Raw genomic sequence first — 25,505 nt, forward strand, 5'->3', positions numbered from 1 at the left:
TAAAGCTCAGAAGCTAACACATACGGCTACAGACAACTAATTTTTGACAAGGGTGGGGGGTCAAATATTAATGGAAAAAGGAAAGTCTTCAACAAATAAACCTAGGGGCAAATGGTTAAAAACATGGAAAAGGATGAAAGTGAATGACCACATATCAATATGTAAAAAAGCAAGCCCTCTCAGATCGAGGACTAGACAAGGATGTCCATTATTACCATTACTTTTCAACACAGTTTTGGAAGTTCTCACCATAGCAGGCAGGCAAGAGAAAGAAATCAAATACAGTTTGGAAAGGAAGAAGTCAAACTCTCACTATTTGCAGATAATATGATAGTATACATAGAAAAACCTAAAGAAGCCAGCAGAGAGCTACTGGAAGTTATTAGGCAATATAGCAAGGTGTCAGGCTACAAAATCAATGTACAAAAATCGGTGGCATTTCTTTACACAAACATTAAGGCCAAAGAAGAAGGCATACATAAATCACTCCCATTCATAGTCACAGCAAAATCAATAAAATATCTAGGAATAAACCTGAACAAAGAAGTGAAAGCCTCATATACTGAAAACTATGAGTCGCTACTTAAAGAAATAGAAAAGACACCAAGAAATGGAAAGACATCCCATGCTCATGGATTGGAAGAATTAGTATCATCAAAATGAACATTCTCCCCAGAGCCACATACAAATTTTATGTGATACCCATAAAGGTTCTCTTAAAGCTTCTTTACGAGAATAGAACAAAATTACAATCATTTATCTGGAACCAGAAAACACCTAGAATTGTCAAAACCATCTTGAGGAAAAGAAACAGAAATGGAGGAATCACACTCCCAGATCTCAAACTATATTATAAGGCCATCATAATCAAAACAGCATGATACAGGAACAAAAATAGGCACACAGGCCAGTGGAACAGAATAGAAAGACCAGAATTAAACCCCCACAACTATGGGCATCTAATCTTCGATAAGGGGGCCCAAAGTATTAAATGGAGGAAGGAGGCTCTCTTCAATAAATGGTGCTGGAAAAACTGGGTTGAAACATGCAGAAGAATGAAATGGAACCACTTTATCACACTGGAAACAAAAGTCAGCTCCAAGTGGATCAAGGACCTAGATGTTAGACCAGATACTATCAAATACTTAGAGGAAAACATTGGTGGAACACTTCCCCACCTAAACTTCATGGACATCTTTGATGATAAAAGCCCAATTGCAAGGAAGACTAAAACAAACACAAATCACTGGGACTACACCAAATTGAAAAGCTTCTGCACAGCCAAAGAAACCATCACCCAAACAAAATGACCCCCCACAGAATGGGAGAAGATCTTCACATGCCATACATCAGAAAAGAGAATAATAACCAAAATATATAAAGAGCTCACCAAATTGAGAAACAAAAAAGCAAATGACCCCATCCAAAAATGGGCAGAGGTTATGAACAGAATGTTCAATACAGAAGAGATCCAAAAGGCTAACAAACACATGAAATATTGCTCCAGGTCACTGATTGTCAGAGAAATGCAAATAAAGACAACATTGAGATACCATCTCACCCCTGTGAGAATGACATACATCAAAATGACAACAGCAACAAAGGCTGGAGTGGTTATGGGGACAAAGGAACTCTTATGCACTGCTGGTGGGAATGTAAATTGGCCCAGTCTCTGTGGAGAGCAGTCTGGAGAACCATCACAAGGCTAGAGATGGACCTTCCATATGAATCAGTAATTCCTCTCCTCGGGATATACCCCAAGGACTCCATAACACCCAACCAAAAAGATATGTGTACACCTATGTTCATAGCAGCACAATTCATAATAGCTAAAACCTGGAAGAAACCTAGGTGCCCAACAACAGATGAATGGCTGAGAAAGTTGTGGTACACAAAATGGAATACTACGCAGGTCTTAAGAACAATGAAGCCACCTTTTCTGACCCATCTTGGAAGGAGCTAGAAGGAATTATGTTAAGTGAGGTAAATCAGAAATACAAAGAGGATTATGGGATGATCCTACTCATAAACAGAAGTTGAGAAAGAAAGAACAGAAAGGGAAACTCAAAACACGATCTGAGTATGGAGTAGCGCACTAAAGTAAAAATCTCTGGGTGGAGGGTGAGAGCAGATATTCAGCTTCACTGGGAGGGAGGGAGTCAGGACACAGTCCTTTGGTGGTGGGAATGACGTTTATGTACACTCCTATTAACTTGTAGTCTCATAAATCCGTATTTACTTAATATGAGAGGGGAAATGGATTGAATGTCTCAAACATTTTAATGCATAGACCATAGGCTGCATATAAATTCCTTCAATCTAAACTCTTAAGACTTCAAACTGGAGGGCGGGGTAGATAGCATAATGGTTATGCAAACAGACTCTGATGCTTTGAGGCTCCAAAGTCCCAGGTTCAATCAATCCCCCGCCCATCATAAACCAGAGCTGAGCAGTGCTCTGGCTAAAAAAAAAAAAAAAAAAAAAAACCGATCTGGGAGGTGGTGCAGTGGCTAAGGCACTACACTCTCAAGCATGAGGTCCCGAGTTCAATAAAAAAACTTGTGTTTTTACTTTATAGGATATAGCTATATATAAATAACAACAAATGACATAAATTATGGTGAGGTCTGTTCAACGAAGAAAGCTGAAGCACCTTTCAGATCAGATATATGAGGTGCACTTGAAAACTGGGACCTTGTATATGCATGTATTTTGCAACTTCCTAAGGCATAACATAGAAAACCAATATTAATTGTATGTAAATAGTGAGACTAAGTATTTTAAATCACTTCAAGGCCATAAATATATATTATATAGAATACATATATATATATATATATATTATTCCCAGTTAGAAAGTGGATAAACTCACATACACACACACACACACACACACACACGTGAAAAACTGATTGTGGAACAGTAGTAGATTAGAGACTTAATGTTTACATTTCTTAATTGTGGCTGTGATGTCTCCCCCCTCACTGTCTCTAGTTCTCTCTATCTGAGAAAGTCAATATGGAGTGGTGAATCCCCAGCAACAACAATAACAAAAATGCAAGTATAGAAACTTTCTCAAATTTTATACTAAATTATTTGAAGAGAGCACATGCTAATGGGACATAATAAAAATTTTCTCCTGGAATGTCATAGAATGGGTACCTTAGTAAGTTTACAAGTACTTCTGAACTTTATATTTTATCTTAAATGTTATTTAAAGTGTACAGTTTGCTCTCTGTTAAAATGACATTTTAAAAATATAAAATATTTTAAAGGCCTTGCTATCAAATTCTATAGATTTCACAGCAAGATATATATTATTTTCACACAAGGATATGCATACTAAGGTTTGAGAGCCACAGGATGAACAGTAGAGTCAATGTACACGAATAAGCATTAAAGAGGCATGATAAAAACAGTATCTATGAAAGATTGTTATTTAATCTTTTCATAATAATAGCTAGATGGAATGAAAAGAAATAGTAAGATGACTCAAGAAGAAGAAGAAGGAGGAGGAGGAGGAGGAGGAGGAGGAGGAGGAGGAGGAAAGTGAGGCCCAGGAAAGAGGTAAATTGATGCTAACCTGATCCAGCATTTTTGCCATCTCCTCCAATGAGTGGGACTGTAATCATTGAAGGGCCCCCATCTGCAGGCAAAGAAGTATACACTATGGGCAGTGCATGCACCACCAATGGGATTGTCTTCAGGCCATCTATTTTATCTGGCAGACTGACTGATGGGATGGTGTGAATCACATGTAAAATATGCTGGCCACCAGTGTCCTGAGAGGCCAGGATAGAGGCTGGAGACAGAACTGCTGGGATGTTTGTTGAAATGCTTGTGCCAGATAATGAAGTGGACAATACAAGGTTCTGGGAAGACGTCTTGGGCTTAGGAAAACATACTGAGGCTTGTAGCATGCTGGCAGACTGGAGAGGAACACTGGGTTTGTGAAAGGAGAGGTCGACTGGTTCCACCTGGGGCCAGTTGAAATCATTAGCTAGAAGTTCTTCTGGGGGTTCAATCTTGATGTCATTGAACAATGATGGATGATCCATAGAGTTGGTGTCCCAGAGTAGTGGAGATGTCATATTACCTCTGCCAGCTGTCTTAAGGTGATTTTTGATTTGAACAGAGTCAGCAACCTAAAATAAATAAGTAAATAAATGAGAGGTGCAAAAACAGTCAATGTTAATACCCTGAAGAAAAGACATGAACAATGAAAGAAAACTCTAGTTTTTGCTCATATAATATAGGGAGGAAGACAAATAAGACAAGTGTACATTAAGAAGAAAAAGAAGGGAAATTTTACTAAGTATCAGTATCAGGCAATCAGTACATATTATTTCATTTAAACTTTATAGTAATCTTGAAATATTATTAATGCCAGTAGTTTCTGAGTATTCACTATCAACACTGTGCTAAGCCCAATGAAGGCATACATATAGAAGACACAGTCATACTGTGAATACAGAAATAACTAATTATTGTGGTAGAATAATGAGATCAACTTATGTTGTATCATAGGGAGATAGAAGGCATACAGGCAAGGTGTTTCAGAAGAAATAAATTATGTGATTCATTATGGTAGACAGAATCACAGCAGACTGTAGAATAAAATTATATTTTAGATGAGTCTTAAAGAATTAACAGGAGCTCTCTAGGCAAAGAAGGGGTAACAAAGATATCCCTCTCTGTAGAGGTAGGTCAGCAGACAATATTCTAAGGAAAAAGGGATTCAGTTCACTTAGTTGTATGATATGCAAAACAGAATGGGGAATAATTTTAAATCATTACCATTGTACATATTTATTACTAGCTAAAATATTTTAGACCTCTAAATATACAGCCACAGTCACTAAGTGCTCTTGTTTTAGAAATGGAATATTTATTTTTATCACGTTTAATTGAGGGTTTAATATTTTATAGTACAGTTGTTGACACATGGGTATAATTTCTCATCTCCCTGTGAAAAGTCTCTACAGAACACTTTACCCAAAAACTTGGTTTCTTTTTTTCTGATCATGCGCCAAGACTGCTGGCTTTCTCTAACCCCTCCTTCTGCCTTCCTCAAAATATTTTGCTTTGGCGCAATACACCCTACACAATCTAAATTTCACTTTGTATCCTACATCTGCATCTTCATTTATAAAGTTCCATCTATAAGTGAAATCATCTGGTATCTGTCCTTCTCCCCTTTTCCTTTTGGACTTTCTAAATTAGCATGATTCAATCCTTCTCTCTGCCACTCTATACCATCAGAAATGTCATCATAAACCCTCTTGTGGGCCTCTCCAGGAACGTACCTTCACTATGAACTAGCAATGGTAAGGACTGTTCCACTCTCCAAAGGGAAGCTGTGTCATTTTATTCTCCACTTGAAAAAGACTGGTCCAGAAACGATTGCAGCCTAGAATGTTTCCAGCTGTGACTTGGGACTGTGAACTCAATCTGGCAGGGATTTGGAAGTTATATAAACTGGGTATATATGGGCCCTGTGCCAGGTCTATGTGGAAAACAGCTAATTGTATTTATATATTTTTTCAAGTTTGGGACCTACTTTCTGCCCTAATCCAGCTTTCTAATTCTATTCTCAGCTCTGTTACCATGTTCCTAGACAATATTTTTAGTCAATCCTCATGTTAGCTTTCAAGCTCAAGCAAAGATTACTAAAGTCATGGGACCCAGGAACATACCTAAAATAGACTTCCTAGCTTCTTTCCATTCTAAAGCTCCTATTTTCATCTTTCTATTCCTACTACTTGGTTTCTATTTATTAGGCATTTTGTTCTATTTTATATCTTACTACCTTTTAGCCACCAAGTTACAGGTGCTACTATGATTGCATACTGACTTCCCTGGGCAAATGACATCACCGATGTGTCCTGAAACCTTACTTCTCCAAGAGCCCTACCCCACCAGGGAAAGATAGAAATAGGCTGGGGTTATATATAGATCGACCTGCCAACACCCATGTCCAGAGGAGAAGCAATTACAGAAGCCAGAACTTCCACTTTCTACACCCCAAAAAGACTTTTGGTCCATACTTCCAGATGGGGTAAGTGATAGAGAAAGAGGACCAAAGGTCTCTGAACCCCAATTCCACCAGGAACTGAAGAGTCTGTCACCAGGAATCTCGGTTTTATAACATCACTGAAAGGGAGCCACATCTGGAAAACACCAGAGGAGGCCAGACACTGTTTCTCTTAACTGAGAGAGAAAAAGGAAAAAGGAAGGATGCTCAGAATTAGTATCAGGTGTAAGTATGACTTAGAAAGGAAGTGAAGACAGAACCATAGAAATAATGGAATAGAGAGTTGGGGGGTAGCACAGCAGGTTAAGTGCAGGTGGCACAAAGCACAGGGATGGGTGTAAAGATCCTGGTTCGAGCCCCTGGCTCCCCACCTGCAGGGGAGTTGCTTCACAGGCGGTGCAGCAGGTCTGCAGGTGTCTTTCTCTCCCCCTCTCTGTTTCTCCTCCTCTCTCCATTTCTCTCTGTCCTACCCAACAACAATGACATCAGTAACAGCAACAACAATAAATACAACAATAAAACAAGGGTAACAAAAGGGAATAAATATAAAAGAAATCTTAAAAAAAAAAAGAATGGAGAGTCGGACAGTAGCCCAGCGGGTTAAGCATGTGGTGCAAAGCGCAAGAACTGGCATAAGGATCCCTGTTTGAGCCCTGCAGGGGAGTCACTTCACAAGCAATGAAGCAGGTCTGCAGGTGTCTATCCTTCTCTCCCTCTGTCTGTCTTCCCCTCCTCTCTCCATTTGTCTCTGTCATATCCAACAATGACGACATCAATAACAACAACAATGATAAACAACAAGGGTAACGAAAGAGGGTAAATAAATAAATATTAAAAAATAAATAATGGAGTAATATAGATATATAGATTATAGATAGTAATAGATATAAAGTCAATTCATATCTGTGACCTTGGGAAAATTGCAGTTTCTGATGGAGGGGATGGGAACACAGAACTCTGCTTGTGGGAACAGTGTGGAATTATACCCCTATTATCTTATAATTTTATAAATCAATTATATATATATATATCCAAGATAAGGTGAAGAAGGTAAATTCACAATTTTTAATAGCTGAGTTGTATATACTAAAACTTTCTTACCCATTTATCTGTAGATGGACAGCTGGATTGCTTCCAAGTTTGGCTACTATGAATTGTGTTATAGGTGTACATAGATCTCTTTGGATAGTTGATTTTATTTTCTTTGGGTAAATCCCCAAATTGCTGACCCAGCAATTGAGACCAATTGCTGGGTCATAGATAGGTTAGGTCCATTTCTAGTGTTCTGAGAAATCTCCAAACTTTTCCACTATGGTCGAATCAAATTACATTCTCAAGAGTAGCGTAGAAGTGTCCTTATCAATTTTCTTATTATCAGATAAACTTTTAAAATCTTTGTTCTATTCCTTAATTTGTATATGGTATCATATTTGTTTTAATTATTTTGATCCATGACCATGAGTTAACTTTCCATTTCTTTGTTATCTCTTTCCTTGAAGAATTACTCATAATTTTTGGTGTACATGACTTTCACTTCCTTTCTTTACTCCCAAATACTTGTTTTTGCTGCTATAGTAAAAACGATCAATTTCCAGATTTCTTCTATTTCCATTTTAGTGTTTTTTACAGAGGGATAGAGCTGACCTTTTTAAACACTACTTAAATATTTATTTATTTGCTTATTTTGGATAGAAGCTGAGAAAAAAATTAGAAGAAGGGAGAGAGGAAGAGAGAAAGAAAAACTGTTGCAATATCATTTGTGAAGATTTCTCCCTGCAAGTGAGGACCAAGGGTCTTTGTGTATTGTAACATGTATGTAATATCGGGTACACCACTACCTGGTCCTGCCACTATTTTTGAATATTTACTTTTAGCCTATCATTTACTAAATTGTTCAATAATTTCCAGTTTTCTACTGGATGATTTAGGATTTTCTATATATACTATGACCTCATCTGGAAATAGTGATCGTTTAAGTTCTTCTTTCCCAACTTGTATCAAGTTTAACCTCTTTCTCTTGTCTAATTACTATGGCTGGCACTTCCAAGCCTATATTGAATAGTAATGGTGATTATGGGCAACTCTGCTTTGTACTTAACCAAAGAGGGAAATTTTTCAGTTTCTCACTGTTGAGTATGTTGGCTGTAGGTTTGCTATACATTGATTCAACAAATTTGAGGAGTGTATCCTCATTCTTTTTAATGTTTTGACTATGAAAGGATGTTGTATCTTGTCAAGGACTTTGCATCTATTGAGATGATCATGTGGTTTTTGGTTTTCTTTTTTGTTAACGTGGAAAATCACATTTCTTGATTTACATATATTGAACCAGCATTGCAACCCTGGGATAAATCCTACTTTGTCATGGTGCAGAATCTTCTTAATGTAGTGCTGTATCTGGTTGGCTAGAATTTTGCTGAATAGCTTAGCATCTCTTTTCATCATGACTATTGGTCTGTAGTTTTCTTTAATCTTTATGTTTCTGTCTGCCTTCGATATCAGAGCAGTGTTATCTTTAAGGAAGGTATTAGGGAATACGCCTCTGTCCTTGATATTTTGGATGATCTTGACCTTAAATGTTTTGTAGCATTCATTTGTAAAATCAGCTCGTCCTGGACCATGTTGTGGTGGAGGTTTTGAATACTGTTTAAATTTCTTTGGCTGTATTTGTCTATTCTTATTTTATAGCTTTTGTCTTTGTCTATTGTTTGTATTTGCTTATTCCTAGTATATAGTTCTTCCTGGTTTACACTTGTAGGGTTATATGCTTCTAAAATTTTATACGTCCCTCCCAGGTTCTCTAGTTTGGTGGCATATAATTATTCATAGATGCCTAATATGATACACTTAGATTTCCACTATGTCTATTGTGATCTCTTCCCTTTCATTTATGATATGGCTTATGTCTGTTTTCTCTCTTTTTTCTTAGTGAGTCTGGCCATGGGGTTGTCAAATTTGCTTATCTTTTAAAAGAACCATCTCTTGGCTTCACTGATGTTTTGTATATATTTTTGTTTGTCTTCAATGTTATCAATTTCCACTCAATTTTTTGCAGTATCATTTCATTTTCTTGATTTGGGTGTCCTTTGTTCTTTTTCTAATCCCTTGATGTGTACAATCATGGTACTTATTTGAGTTTTGTCTTTTTTCATAAAGTATGCTTATATAACTATGAATTTCCCTCATAATCACTCTTTAGGTCTATTCCAAATATTCTGATAGTTTTTGTTTTCATTTATCTCCAGGAACATTTCCTCTTTAATTTACTCTTTCTCCCCATAGTTATTATGTACTGTTGAGTTTCCATATTTTGGGTCTCTCTCTTTCTGTTTGTTGCTAAATGTTTGTTTAATTTCACTGTAGTCTGAGTAGATGTTTTGAATGCTTTTAATGCTCCTGGATGTATTGATGCTCTCTTTGTGGCCTAATATGTGTGCTATCCATAAGAATACATAGGGACTTGAGAAAATATATTTCACAGTGTCTTGGGACAAAGATCTCTGAAGATGTCTAATAATTCAAACATATCACTATCATAATTTCTCTTTTGTCTTTATTGATTTTCTTTCTGGCTTATCTATTTGCTTGATAAAGTATGAAGTAAAAATTCACTACTATTATTGCACTGCTATCAATATATCTTCACAGGTCTCTCAGTAACTACTTATGTATTTTGTTGCCAATTAATTCAGAGCATAGATGTTAATTATTGAGAGCTCTTGGTTGAATAATCCACTGAACATTATGTAGTTTCCTTAGTTTTACTGCTTTAATTATTTTGAAGTTGATTGTATCTCATATGAGTATGGTTGTCTGTGTGTGTGTGCATATGTGTGTGTGTGTGTGTGTGTGTGTGTTTCCATTTGTCTTGCTTTGCTTTTTGAGATCCATTAGCTTATATAACTGTTTTCCATAGTTTCACTTTGAGTCTATGTTTGTCTTGTTATGTCAAGTGGGTCTCAGCAGACAGCATATGGTTGGTCTTGTTTCTTGATCCACACTTCTACTCTACTCTGTACTTTTTGATCAATAAGTTGGGATGATTGCCATTTAGTAAAATAATTGATTTGATATATTTTAATACAATTGTTTTATGTAAGTCTTGTTTATGAGAGAGCGAGAATATAACAGATTTTTTAATAGCATTTCTTGTATGATTGGTTACAGTTGTGATAGATACTTTAGGCTATTAACTGCTTGAAAAGGTCCTTATTATTATTCTTACTTTTAAAAATATATACATTCTAAGTAAGGTGAACAGCAACAGCCTAGAACTAAAAGCATAATAAGAAAGGGAAGAACAATAAAATAGGACAGCACCAATTTTAAGACCCATCTGCACCACATAATGACCCTGGGCGCATGCTCCCAGAGGGTTAAAGAATAAGAAAGCTCTCAGGCGAGGGAATGGAATATGGAGCTCTGATGATGGGAGTTGTGTGGAACTGTACCCCTCTTACCCTATGGTCTTGTCAGTGTTCCCATTTTATAAATAAAAACAAACAAACAAAAAACAACAAAAAAGCAGAGGGAACTAGTAGACAAAGCAGTTCTATCAAATGTCAATTTATGAAAACCAACTTAAAAAAGACATTTTTAGATATACCATTTCAGTTATGGTAACCACAATACAAAACAAGGAACTGAGATTTACAGAAAGTACAAGATAAATCAGTGAAGAACTCATCACAGAAACCTATCCACACTAAATAAAAGATAGAAACTAATGTGCAAAATATCAACAACTTAAAACAAACTCACAACAAAAATAAGAATGGACATAAATAAACCACATATATCAATAGTCACCCTAAATGTGAATGCCCTAAATTCACATTTAAAAAGACTCAGAGTAGCTAAATGAATTAAACACAGGATCCATCCATTATATGTCTTCAGGAAACAGATATACAAAGAAAAGACAAGTGGAAGCATAATGTAAAAGGCTGGAACAAGATGTTCCAAGATAAGCATCCAGAATCATCCAAAAATACAGGGACAACTATTTTGTTTGCAGCTAAAATTGACTTTCAGGTAGAGAAAGTAAGCAGAGATAAAGAAGGACACTATATAATGGTTAAGGGATTAATCTAACAGAAGACATGCCCCAAATGCAGGTGCATCCAAATACATAAAACAAGTACCTACTGAAAATAAGGGAGATATTGACAGCAACACAATAATAGTAGGAGATCTTAACACACCATTGACAACAAGAAACAAATCATCTGGACACACACACACACACAAAAAAAAAAAACAAAACAGGGAAATAGTAGTTTTAAATGAAACCATAGACAAAATGGACCTAACAGATATTTACAGAACTTTCCATCATCCCCCCAAAAAATGAATACACATTCTTCTCAAGTACACAGGGGACATTAACTAGGATTGACTATATGCTGGGCCACAAGAGAGCTTAAGAAAATATGAAAATATGAATATTATAAAATTCATCTTCTCAGACCATGATGGTATGAAGCTAGAAATCAACCACAAAAAAGTAATGTAACTGCCCTAAAGTATGGAAACTAATCAACATGCTCTTAAAAAATCTATAGACCATTGAAGAGATCAAAAAATAAATTAAGAATCCCTTTATAAAAAAGAAAATGAAGAAACCAGCTATTGAATCCTATGGGATGCAGCAAAAGCAGTCCCGAGAGGGAAGTTCATAGCAGTACAGGGGCCCACATTAATAAAAAGAGAAATCACTAACAAACCGTCTAACAACCCAACTGAACCAAGTAGAAATGGAGCAACATAGAGACCCAGCTGTCAACAGGAGGAAAGAAATAGTCAAAATTTGAGCAGAAATAAATGAAATAGAAAACAAAAAGATCATCAGGAAGATTAATGAAACCAAAAGCTGGTTCTATGAAAGCACAGATAAAATATATAAACCACTAACTACACTCACTAAAAGAAAAAGAAAGAAAGATATACTAGAAACACGAGAGGAGATATTAATTACAACAAATGAGGTGAGATACAAAGGATCATGCAAGACTATTATGGATATCTGCATGGAAATAAATTTGACAACTTAGAAGAACTGGATACATTTTTAGAGTCACACCAACTGCCAGCCTTTATACAAGATGAAGTAGATAAATTTAACAGGCAAAACACTATGAAAGATATTTAAACACTAATCAAAAGTCTAACCAAATACAAAAGCCCAGTTTCAGATGCCTATACTAATGAATCCTATAAAACATTCAAAGAATAACTAACATCCATTCTCCTCAAACTCTTTCACAAAATAGAAAAAGAGGGAATACTCCCAAACACATTCTATGAGGTTAACATCACTCTCATCCCCTAAGCAGGAAAGGACTCCACCAAAAAAGAAAAACTATAGACTAATATCCCTGATGAACATTGATGCAAAAATCTTCAACAAAATCTTGGCTACTCCAAATGGATCAAAGACCTAGATGTCAGACCAGAAACAATCAAATACTTAGAGGAAAACATTGGTAAAACACTTTCCCATCTACACCTCAAGGATATCTTTGATGAATCAAACCCAATTGCAAGGAAGACCAAAGCAGAAACAAACCAATGGGACTACATCAAATTGAAAAGCTTCTGCACATCCAAAGAAACTATTAAACAAACAGAGAGACCCCTCACAGAATGGGAGAAGATCTTCACATGCCAGACATCAGACAAGAAACTAATCACCAAAATATATAAAGAGCTCAGCAAACTCAGCCGCAAAAAAGCAAATGACCCCATCCAAAAATGGGCAGAGGAAATGAACAAAACATTCACCACAGAGGAGATCCAAAAGGCTAACAAACATATGAAAAACTGCTCTAGGTCACTGATTGTCAGAGAAATGCAAATTAAGACAACACTAAGATACCACCTCACTCCTGTAAGAATGGCATACATCAAAAAGGACAGCAGCAACAAATGCTGGAGAGGATGTGGGGACAGAGGAACTCTTTTACATTGCTGGTGGGAATGTAAATTGGTACAGCCTCTGTGGAGAGCAGTCTGGAAAACTCTCAGAAGGCTAGACATGGACCTTCCATATGACCCAATAATTCCTCTCCTGGGGTTATACCCCAAGGACTCCATAACACCCAACCAAAAAGAGGTGTGTACTCCTATGTTCATAGCAGCACAATTCATAGTAGCTAAAACCTGGAAGCAACCCAGGTGCCCAACAACAGATGAATGGCTGAGAAAGCTGTGGTATATATACACAATGGAATACTATGCAGCTATCAAGAACAATGAACTCACCTTCTCTGACCCAGCTTGGACAGAGCTAGAAGGAATTATGTTAAGTGGACTAAGTCAGAAAGTTAAAGATGAGTATGGGATGATCCCACTCATCAACAGAAGCTGACTTAGAAGATCTGAAAGGGAAACTAAAAGCAGGACCTGATCAAATTGTAAGTAGGGCACCAAAGTAAAAACCCAGTGGTGAGGGGTAGACATGTAGCTTCCTGGGCCAGTGGGGGGTGGGAATGGGCGGGAGGGATGGGTCACAGTCCTTTGGTGATGGGAATGGTGTTTATGTACACTCCTAGCAAAATGTAGACATATAAATCAGTAGTTAATTAATATGAGAGGGGGAAATCAATTGTATGTCTCAAAGGTTCTCAAAAGACAAACTGAATCTTTTTAATAGATAGGCTACGTGTTTGATATGCGGACTCTCTCAAAAGCCTAGACCAAGTAGATTAGAAGCTTCCAATAGCACAGCTATATACAAGATACTGGGTACTGTACAGCAAACCATAACAAAGGGACTTTTCAAAGTTAACCCAATTAACAAATAATGTGATGATAATATTAACTATTGATTGTCTTTTTGAACCCTAAGACAGCAGGAACCTCACATCTTCACTATAGAGCCCCTACTTCCCCCAGTCCTGGCACCCTTGGATAGGGCTCACTTTCCCGTATGCTTCTCCCAATCCATACCAAATAATATTGCATCCGCCGATCACAACCTAACCAAAGCAACGATTGCCATCTCAACATGCTTCACCTCAGTGTGTATCCAGAGACTTCACGTGTGGAATGACAACCCTTCAGCTTCATTACTCGGGTGAGACCTTTCCTTTTATAGTACACTCTAATTTCATCTCAGGTAGTTCACTTTCCAACAAAGTCCCATAACCTAGACATACACCAGTTTCTGTGAGAGAGAGCGTATGTGCACACGTATCCATAAACTACTGCAAAATATATACCTGAAAGCAGGATTACACTAGAGTTTGCAGTGAGTACCTCCCTAACACTTCCTCTCCACTATTCCAATCTTGGGATCCATGATTGCTCAACAAATTGTTTGGCTTTGTATGTTAACTCTCTTTTCAATCACCAGGTTCCAGATGCCACCAGGATGCTGGCTAGGCTTCCCTGGATTGAAGACCCCACCAATGTGTCCTGGAGCTCAGCTTCCCCAGAGACACACCTTACTAGGGAAAGAGAGAGGCAGACTGGGAGTATGGACCGACCAGTCAACGCCCATGTTCAGCGGGGAAGCAATTACAGAAGCCAGACCTTCTACCTTCTGCAACCCTCAACGACCCTGGGTCCATGCTCCCAGAGGGCTAGAGAATGGGAAGGCTATCATGGGAGAGGGTGGGTTATAGGGATTGGGTGGTGGGAATTGTGTGGAGTTGTACCCCTCCTACCTTATGCTTTTGTTCACTAATCCTTTCTTAAATTAAAAATTAAAAAAAAAAATCTTGGCTAAGTGAATCCAACAAAATATTAAGAGAATAATCCACCAAGACAAGTGGGATTTATTCCTACTAACCAGAGATGGCTCAACATCCACAAGTCAATCAATGTAATCACCATATCAATAAAAACAAATCACATGATTTTATCAATCAATGCAAAAAAAGCCTTTGACGGTATCCTATACCCTTTATGATAAAAGCCATCAAGAAATTGGTAGTGGAAGGATATATATTTTGTCTCCAGGGTTATTGCTGGGGCTCGATGTCTGTACCACGAATACAATGCACCTGGCAGCCATTTTTTTCGTTGTTGTTATTATTGTTGCTGCTGCTGCTGGATAGGACAAAGATAAATTGAGAGAGGAGGGAAAGACAGAGGGGGGAGAGAAAAATAGACACCTGAAGACATGCTCCACCACTTGTGAAGAACCCCTCTGCAGGAGGGGAGCTGGGAGCTGGAACCAGGATCCTCATGCTAGTCTGTGTGTTTTGTATCATGTGCACTTAACCCTGTGCACTACCACCCAACCACTGGGAAATTCCTCAATATAATAAAGGCTATATATAACAAACCCATGACTAACATGCAAAGCACAAGGACTGGTGCAGGGGTGTTGCTTCAAAAGCAGTGAACAACCTGACCTTCCTAGGCAGAATACCTCACCAATGTGTCCTGGAACCCCACTTTCCCAGAGTCCTACCTCACTAGAGGAAGACAGAAACAGGCTGAGGATATGGATTGGCCTATCAACATGGAGAAGAAATTACAGAAGCCAGACCTTACACCTTCTGCTCCCCCTAAAGATCTTCGGCCTATATTCCTAGAGGGATTAAGAATAGGGAAACTTCTGATGGAGAAGAAGGGATATGGAACCCTGGAATTATATCCCTGCTATCCCATAATCTTGTCAATCATTACTAAATCACTAACAAAAAAGGGAGGAGTGGGAAGAAGATATGAATAGACGAGAGATACACATGGCCCACAGACATATGTACAAATGTTCCAATTCACTCATAACCAGAGAAATGCAAATTAAAACTGCATTGCGACAATAACTCACACTCGTGAGAATGGCCTTCATCAATAGAACAGAAGAGGATAAGTGCTTGAAAGTATGTGGTAAGAGGAACTCTATTACACTGTATGGAGAATACTTCAACAAACACAAATGGAAATAGCAATTCAATTCCTAGGCATTAATTTAAAAGAAATAATAAAACTATTTTTTCTTTTGTTGTCCTTGTTGTTTATCGTTGTTGTTTGTGTCATTGCTGTCATTGTTGTTGGATAGGACAGAGAGAAATCGAGAGAGGAGGGGAAGACAGATAGGAGAGAAAGATAAACACCTGCAGACCTGCTTCACTGCCTCTGAGGCGACCTCCTGCAGGTGGGGAGCCGGGGTCTTGAACAAGGATCCTTGTGCCGGTCCTTGCACTTTCCACCATGTGTGCGTAACCCGCTGTGCTACCACCCGGCCCCTAATAAAACTAATTTGAAGGAATAATATGTACCCCCATATTCATAGATGCATTATTCACAATATCAAAAATATGGAAGCAACCAGAATGCCCTTAATATATCTTAAACTCTTTCTAAGACTTCAAGGAACTCTTCCTATTATCTTCCTATCCTATTATCTTTAGTATCCTTATTTCTTCTAGTCCTGGAAAGTCTAAGACTATGCCCATATTTATTGATGTTTCTTCTCTCTGATTCCCTACTGTCACACTGCCTCTACTGACCTCAACTAAATCAACACTACCAATGTTTCTGTGCCATGGTATACCACTATTAACTTATTCCTGTGGGTTGTCGCCAGAGACACAAAGCCTGAGATGTCAACCCCCTAACTCCTCCAATCTGGTGAGATCTTTCTTAACATACAGGACTACCTTGTTCCATTTTAGATGACACTTTATCTAACAAAGTTACACATACTAGATACAGGCTAGGGTTTAAGGTACTGGGTCTAGGGGTAATATGTAGAGATAATATGTACCCCCATATTCATAGATGCATTATTCACAATATCAAAAATATGGAAGCAACCAGAATGCCCTTCAGCAGATGACTGGATTAAAAAGTTATGGGACATATACTAAATGAAGTATTACTTAGCAATAAAAAAGATGATATTGTGTCCTCTGAAATAAAATGGATGGAACTGGAGAAGATTATGCTTAGCAAAGTAAAGAGATAAAGGACAGCAGCAGGATGGTTTCACTCATATATGAAAATTAAAAAATTCAGGGCGCCAATGTAAAAACCTTGTGGTGAAGGGGAGGGTGGCCATTGGGCTTCCCGGCATGGTAGGGGGTTGCGAATGGGTGGTGGGGATGGGACACAGTCTTTTGCTGGTGGGAATGGTATTTATGTACATTCCTATTAATGTATAAACATATAAACCACTATTTAATTAATATGAGAGGGGAAAATTGATCATATGTCTAGAACTTCTTCAGACTGAGTCTTTTTAATGCATAGGCTGTCATTGATATGTTGACTCTCTCAAAAGCCTAAACCACGGAGAAAAGAAGCAACTGGTAGCACAGCTATATACAAGATGCTGGGTATTATACCCCAAACCCTAAAAAAGGGACTTTCCAAAGTTAACCCAATCACCAAATAATGTGATGATAACAATAACTATCCATTGTCTTCTTGAACCCTAAGACAACAGGAACCTCACATTTCCACTATAGAGCCTATATTACCCCCAGTCCTGGAACCTTAGTGTGGGGCCCACTTTCCTGCATGCTGCTCTCAATTCAAATCAAATAATATTGCATCCGCTGATCGCAACCTAATCAACACAACGAGTGCCACCCCAACATGCTTCACTTCAGACTGTGACCAGAGACTTCAGGTGTGGAATGACAACCCTTCAGCTTCATCACTCGGGTGAGACCTTTCCTTTCATAGTAATCTCTAATTCCATTCCAGGTGGTCCACTCCCCAATAAAGTCCCCAAACCTAGATATAGTCCAGGTCCCCTGAGATAGAGCATAGGTTCACCCATGCCCATAAACTAGGGGAAAATATATACCTGAAAGCAGAAGTACACAAGAGCATGGAGGGAATACCCCCAACACTTCATCTGCACGATTCCAGTCTTTAGGTCCATGATTGTTCAACAATTTGTTTGGCTTTGTATGTTAACTCTCTTTTCAGCCACAAGGTTCCGGATGTCAGCAAGATGCTGACCAGACTTCCCTGAACAGATGACTCCATCAATGTGTACTGGAGCTCCGCTTCCCCAGAGACCCACCCTACTAGGGAAAGAGAGAGGCAGACTGGGAGTATGGATCGACCAGTCAACGCCCATGTTCAGCGGGGAAGCAATTACAGAATCCAGACCTTCCACCCTCTGCAACCCACAACGACCCTAGATCTATACTCCCAGAGAGAGAGAAAATGGGAAGGCTATCAGGCGAGGGGATCGGATATGGAGATCGGGTTGTGGGAATTGTGCGGAACTGTACCCCTCTTATTCTATGGTTTTGTTTATGTCTCCTTTCTTAAATAAAAAAAAAGAAAATTAGAGAATTGTACACAGGAACTTGAAACAAACAAACAAAAAGCCAACCTATATCCAGACTGTGGAAAACTATAATGGTTACCTGGGAGGGCAGGGGCACAGACACACATGTATATCTATAAGCAAGGGACTAAAACTCAAAGTAAAAGTACTTAATAGCCCTCCATGATTAGAATTAGACTTAATAAGCCTGGAATCCTAGTATAAGTGCCTAAAGAAGGCAACATAAATTCTCTAAATTATTAGGCTTAAACCTAATAAGCTTAGAAATCTAGTAGAAAGGCCCAATTTCTCATCTCCACCAATAGCTGTCTATAACAAAAATGTCAACACATGGTCTACACCTCTTTTCCCACTACCCACGTTCTTTGGTTTGGTGCAATACACCACATACCGTCCAAATTTCACCTTCTGTTTTCTTCTTCCATGTTTCTTGTTTCACCTATAGGTGAGATCTCAGGCAATAGGATTGAATTCCAAATACATCTTTGAGGGTAAGTTCCTGAAGCATTTATCCTATATTTTCTTTCATGTATTTTATACTTTTTGGTCTAATATCTAGGTATTAAATCCATTTTGAGGGAGTTGGGCGGTATTACAGCAGATTAAGCGCACGTGGCGCAAAGCACAAGGACCGGCTTAAGGATCCCTGTTAGAGCCCCCCCACACACACACCTGCAGGGAAGTCACTTCACAGGCGGTGAAGCAGGTCTGCAGGTGTCTTTCTCTCCCTCTCTTTGTCTTCCCCTCCTCTCTCCATTTCTCTCTGTCCTATCCAACAAGGATGACAACAATGATAACTACAATAATCACACAACAAGGGCAACAAAAGGGAATAAATAAATTAATATTTAAAAAATCAATTTTGAGATAATTTTGGTGCATGGTGTTAACTGGTAGTCTACTTTCATATTTCTACAAATTATTTTCCAATTTACCCAACACTATTTATTAAAAAGACTTTCTTTTTCCCATTGAATGGTGCTGGATCCTCTACTACATACTATATGGGAGAGTTTATGGAAGAAAGCACCAGTGGAAATGGAAAATAAAAGATGAGAACCTTAGTGAGAATAGGAGTAAAAACAAAGAAAAAAGTAATAAATAACATCAAGATACATGAATTAATAGTTTCATTAGGCAAATTAAATCTCACAATAGCCAAAAAATAAAATAAAACATTACCAAGCTAAAAACCACACTATCTGAATAAATCAATACAATTGCTCGAGTTCTGGAGACATTGCCATGGAGTAGTAACCATCTCATGTCACTCATGTTGTTCCCCTGGTTAACAAGTTACAAATAATCACCTACAAACTCAATGAATTACAACTGGAATTCCTTCAGAAACTGACATAGCCACAGGTGTATGCAGACATGTGTGGTCATTTGATGAAAAAAGCATGAGGAAAAGATTCTCAGAATATAATAATATTTGCTTAGTGGCAGCTGGCACCATTTTAGGAGTTAAGGACCAGCGTATATTACTAATGGCAGGAAGGTGGGTCTGAATGCTTAATCTGTGAATTCGGTGGCAACAGGATATTGAGCTGTCTGTGGGGACTCACCTGTGTTTAAGGAAAAAACCTGGCCAAGGACTAAAGTCCTGTGGCTTACTCAGGCCCTAGAAGTCAGCTAGGAAAATAAATCCTGGCCAACATCTGGTGGTATAGCCAGGAAGTAGCAGCTGCTGCACTTAATTCTTCTGATAAACTACATAAAGATTTTTTAATCAGATGAGAGCCAAACTAAATCTCTGATTGTTTTTTTTTTTTTCTTTGCCTCCAGGGTTACTGCTGGGGCTCAGTGCTGGCACTACAAGTCCATCACTCACAGTGGTCACTTTTTTTCCCTATCTTATTAAATAAGAGAAAGAGAACTTGAGATGGGTAGGGGAACACACAAAGAGAGAAGACCTGTTCCATCACTCATCAAGCTTCTCTCTTGCAGGTGGGAAGGAGGGGCTAGAACCCAGGTCCTTGCACATAGAACTATGTGCACTTAACATGGTTTGCCACCACTTGGCTCTCAAACTATGACTTAGTAAGACATTCATTTTGCCATAAGTAGGTGCATGTACACATGGTCAGTGGATGGAAAATGGGTGAGGGAGTTTCTCAGACTCCAGTACCCTGCTAGGAAAATAATATTGTTTGTTCTTTGAATAACCAGCATAAAACAATTCTCCCATTCCAGAAGCTGTAAAATAAAATTTAAAAAAGGCAATGAAACTCTACATTTACAAGGAAAGTGAACAACTTGTCCAAAGTCTTGTATTGAACAAAAATAACCATAGTCAAAAAACGTCTGAGGAAAAAGGAAACATTGGAGGTATCACAGTCCCCAACTTCAGTTTATACTGCAAAGCAATAATAATTAAAATTGTGGTATTAGAATGAAATGTTGACTTGGATGAATGGAACAGAACTGAGAGCTTAGAAATGAGCCCACACATACAGGCACCTAATATATGACAAAGGGCTAAACATTTCAGTGGGGTTAAAGAAGAACTCTTCAACTAATAGTGCTGGGAAAATTGGACAGCCACATGTAGAGAATTGAAACTAGACCAACACCTAACACCATACACCAAAGTAAAATCAAAATAGACCAGAGGCTTGGATATTAGATAAAAGATTCGAAAATGTAATCATTATGTAGTGACCTTGCCTATCTTTTATTACTTTATTTAACTGAAAGTCTATTGTGTCAAAGATGAGAATGGCTGTTCCTGACCCTTTTTGTGGTCCATTAGCCTGTATGATAGTTTTCCATCCTTTCACTTTAAGTCTGTCTTGGGTCAGGTGGGATTCTTGCAAACAGCATATGGTGGGTTGTGTTTTCTGATCCACCCTCCCACTCTGTGCCTTTTAATGGGTGAGTTTAAGCCACTGAGATTTATTGATATTATGGAGTTAAGGAATTTCAGTGCCATTATTCAACAATTTTTTATTTGCTCTGATACATGGCAAGTATTTTGGTGAAGTTCTTGTTTAAAAGAGGTCTTTTAGGACCTCTTGCAAGAAAGGCTTGGTGATGGTTGCTTCTTTTAACTATTGCCTGTCTGAGATGGTTTTGATCCCTCCATCTAGTATGAATGAAAGTCTAGCAGAATATATTATCCTTGGTTGAAACCCTTTTCCACTGAGGGCTCAATAGATATCTTGCCATTCTCTCTGGCTTTTAGAGTTTGAGTGGAGAATTTGCTGATAGTCATATGGGTTTTCCCCTGTATGTGACTTTTTTCTCTTGCAGCCTTTAGGATCGTTTTTTATCCTTGCTTCTTTTCATTGTAACTATGGCAAACGCTAGAAGAAGAAGATTGTAACTATGATGTGTCTTGGTGTCTTCAGGTCTGGGTTGATTCTGTTTGGGACTCTGTGCATCTTGAATCTTTTTTTAAAAATATTTTATTTTATTTATTTATTCCCTTTTGTTGCCCTTGTTGTTTTATTGTTATAGTTATTATTGTTGTTGTCGTTGTCGGATAGGACAGAGAGAAATGGAGAGAGGAGGGGAAGACAGAGAGGGGGAGAGAAATATAGACACTTTCAGACCTGCTTCACCACCTGTAAAGCGACTCCCCTGCAGGTGGGGAGCCGGGGTTCGAACCGGGATCCTTAAGCCGGTCCTTGTGCTTTGCGCCACCTGCGCTTAACCCACTGCACTAAAGCCCAACTCCCACATCTTGAATCTTAATGTCCTTTCTGTTGTTTAGGGATGGGAGGTTTTCTTCTGTTATTTCCTCTAGGATGTTTACTTTTTCTTCCTCTGGTAGGCCAATTATACAAATGTTACTTCTTTTGAGATAATCCCATATGTCTCTGCTGTTGTTTTCAGTGTCTATCAACCTCTATTTTAGCTCTTTTACCTATTTCTTAGTTTTCTCTATCTCATCCTCTGTCTGGCTAATACTGTTTTCTGCTTCCGTTAACCTGCTTTCCCTTCCCTCAGCTTCATTCTTCAGTTCATTTGTAGTATTAGCTTGTTCTGCTACTTGGCCTTTTAGCTCAGCTATTTTAGCTTGCAGTTCTCTAATTACTTTGAGGTAACTGGTATTTTCCTTGAGGGTCTCACTTGTTGTTTCCCTAATTCTTATAGCCCTTTCCTTCACAATTGTCTTAATTTCTGTGATTATTAGGTCTATTATTGCTTGCATACTTTTCTTATCTATGGCTACTTTTGACTGATTTGGAGTTTCTTCCGAGCTCCTGTCCTGATTCATTGTGGTAGCAGTTTTATTTGCTCTTGATTTAAATATTTTTAATTGATTGATGTGGTTTGTATTTTTCTGTTCTGTCATTCTTCAGTTGTTGTGTTTTGAGTACAAGCCATGGTATACTAAAGTCTTTTCACAAATGCAGTCACAAACACCTCACAAATTACAACAACAGCAACTGAAGCAAGGATTGATGCAGTTCAACCAATACCAGTTAGCCAAACAACACCTCTGGTCCAAGGGGGAAAAAAGGAAGAGAAAGGAAAAAAAGCAGAGCATGAATAGACAAATATGCAAATCTACTGTCCACTATAAATTTTAAGGATAGCAAGAGAAGAAAGGAAAAAGAAAAAAAAACAGTGAAAGGAAAGATATTTCTTTTTAATTAGCTAGGAGGAGAGAAAAATTAGGATGAAGGGAAGAGGGAGAAAAAACAAGTTCCTCCCACAATGGATAGGACACCCAATCACCTATCAGTGGAAAAAACAACAACAGTTAATTTTGGTCAAACTGAAGAGGAGGGAAAAGGGACATGCATATATAATAGTAGTAATATAAAATAAAGTAGAGTAAAAAACCCTGACAGTCAGTATGCAGCTTGGACCACTCTGGATTGGCTGCATACAGCTGGGTTCCCTTCCAAAACCAAACAAAGACAACCATTATAAGAAGTATCAAAAATAAAATAATACAAAATAAAATTAAATACCTCCAAGTAGTCTTTCCCATACAGGGCTGAGGCCCTGAATGGTCAGATATTCTGTTACTCAAATATTCCTCAAGCCCCCATCAAAAAGAAAAGGAAAAAGAAAAGAAAAAGAATGGAATGACACCTCTGCTGACCAGAAACATTGGTAAAGAAAATGGTTCTGAAAGAAGATAGAAGGAGCTGGAACAAGGGCAACAAAAGGGGAAAAATGGTTTCCAGGAGCAGTGGATTTGTGGTGCAGGCACCGAACCCCGGCAATAACACTAGAGACTGTTGGTATGCTTCTAAACTCTGCTTATACGACCTTCTGTTTTGAACATAAAAAGTGGGAGACAGACGACCAGGGACTCATGGCTGAGCTGGGAAGCAGTATCTCGTTTATTAATCAGATACATCACCTTTTATGCATCTCTACACCTGAAGTGGCAAGGGAAAGGAAATGACTAGGAGAGGAGACAGAGGAAAAAAAAAAGATCATGAACATAACATAGAAAGCTTCCATCCAACCAGTGGGGATTAAACCAATACCCTGCAGGCAGGGTGGGACCCAGGTAAAACAGTGATTATGTAAATAGACCACATCGTAAGTAATACAAGTGAACCTAATGTGATGATCAAAACAGAAGGTCTTATAAGCAGAATTTAGAAGCACACCAACAAGAGACAAAAAAAAAAAAAAACTGACCAGGAACCTGAGAGAAAAAATACACTTCAGTCACTTAGCAATGGGTATGTATAGTGAAAGCCTTTCCACATTGTTGTCCTGATGAGACATGGTGAATAATTGCCTCAGAAACTACAGACTGTAAATGGGAATTGTTTAGAAACTTGTAGGGCACAGAAGTGCTGCCCAGCATGGCAGAAAGATGAATTGAACCTGCAGGTTTGGATTATTGGTGTGAGAGAGTCTCTTTGCATAACCACTGTATTCTCTCCCTCACCCTCTCTTACTCAGGAGTCAGTGATTAAGCTAAGAAGCCTACTTAAAAGCCCTCAGGCTACCATAGCGTACAGGGAAGAAAAAGAACAAAAGAAGTTTTTAACAATCACTGTGCTCCAACTCAGGGATTAAAATACTATTGAAACAACTGTTAATTTCCACAACAGTGAACACTTTAAGTACCCTACTTAGACACAAGTCAATCCAGGCAAGAGATATCAGTAATTTGAAAAGTACTGAGAGAGGGACCTCATAACATAATATATAAAATGGTTAAACAAACAAGAAATGCTAGAGAAATGAACCAGGACAAGAGTCCAGATAAAAGCCCCCCAAAGGTTGAAGCACAAAATGATGAGGTCAACATCCAAACACTAGCTAAGGAAATAATCACAGGAGTCAGTAAAAAGTTTGAAAGAATTCTCATCAGATATGCAGAAACAACAAATGAGACCCTGAAAGAAAACACTAATTATCCCAAGTTTATTAGAGAGCTGAAAGCTAAAATAGCTGAGCTAAGAACACATCTAGTTGAACAAGATCAGTCTCAGAACAGGATAACAAAATAGATGAACACCAGAAAACAGTAGAGGGGAGATAGAATAGAATAAATGAGGCTGAAGACAGAATTAGCAAGATCAAGGACAAATTAAAGACAACTAAAAAGAAGTAAGAGATCTCAAAAAGAGATTAAGAGATACTAAAAACAACAACAGAGACCTAAGGGATGATTTCAAAAGAAATAATATATGCATTATTGGCTTACCAGAGGAAGAAAGAGAGGGAGGAGAAGAAAGCATTCTTCAGGCCATAATAGCTGAGAACTTCTCTAGTCTAAACAACAACAAAGACAGAAAGGTTCAAGAAGCCCAGAGAGTCCCAAACAGAATTAATCCTGACTTAAAGACACCAAGACACATCATACTTAGAATGGAAAGGAATAAGGATAAAGAAAAGATCCTGAAGGCTGCAAGAGAAAAACAAAGAATCACCTACAGAGGAAAACCCATAAGATTAGCAGCAGACTTCTCCACACAAACACTACAGGCCAAAAGAGAATGGCAAGATATCTATCGAGTGCTCAATGAGAAAGGCTTTCAACCAAGAATACTATATCCTGATAGACTGTAATTCAGACTAGATGGAGGCATCAAACAATTCTCAGACAAGCAGCAGTTGAGGGAATCAACTATCACCAAGAGTGCCCTGAAAGAAGTTCTATAAAGGTGTTCTATAAACAGTCAGACCACCATAAATAGGCCATATATCAGAAAACTCTAAAAATCTACAAGAATGGCGTTAAACTATCTTCAATCTTTGATATCAATAAATGTCAAT

The 25,505-nt window shown here is 38.2% G+C and overlaps 1 protein-coding gene across 1 annotated transcript in view; it reads right to left on the reverse strand.

The window, feature by feature from the left end:
- Positions 1 to 25,505, reverse strand: part of KLF8 (KLF transcription factor 8) — a 93,795-nt gene that overhangs the window by 39,189 nt on the left and 29,101 nt on the right. Inside the window, exon 2 of the mRNA XM_060183356.1 lies at positions 3,584 to 4,145. Coding sequence (XP_060039339.1) covers positions 3,584 to 4,145 — 562 coding nt within the window. The remainder of the gene's footprint in view (positions 1 to 3,583; positions 4,146 to 25,505) is intronic.

This window comes from Erinaceus europaeus, chromosome X, assembly GCF_950295315.1.
Source record: "Erinaceus europaeus chromosome X, mEriEur2.1, whole genome shotgun sequence".
NCBI lineage: Eukaryota > Metazoa > Chordata > Mammalia > Eulipotyphla > Erinaceidae > Erinaceus > Erinaceus europaeus.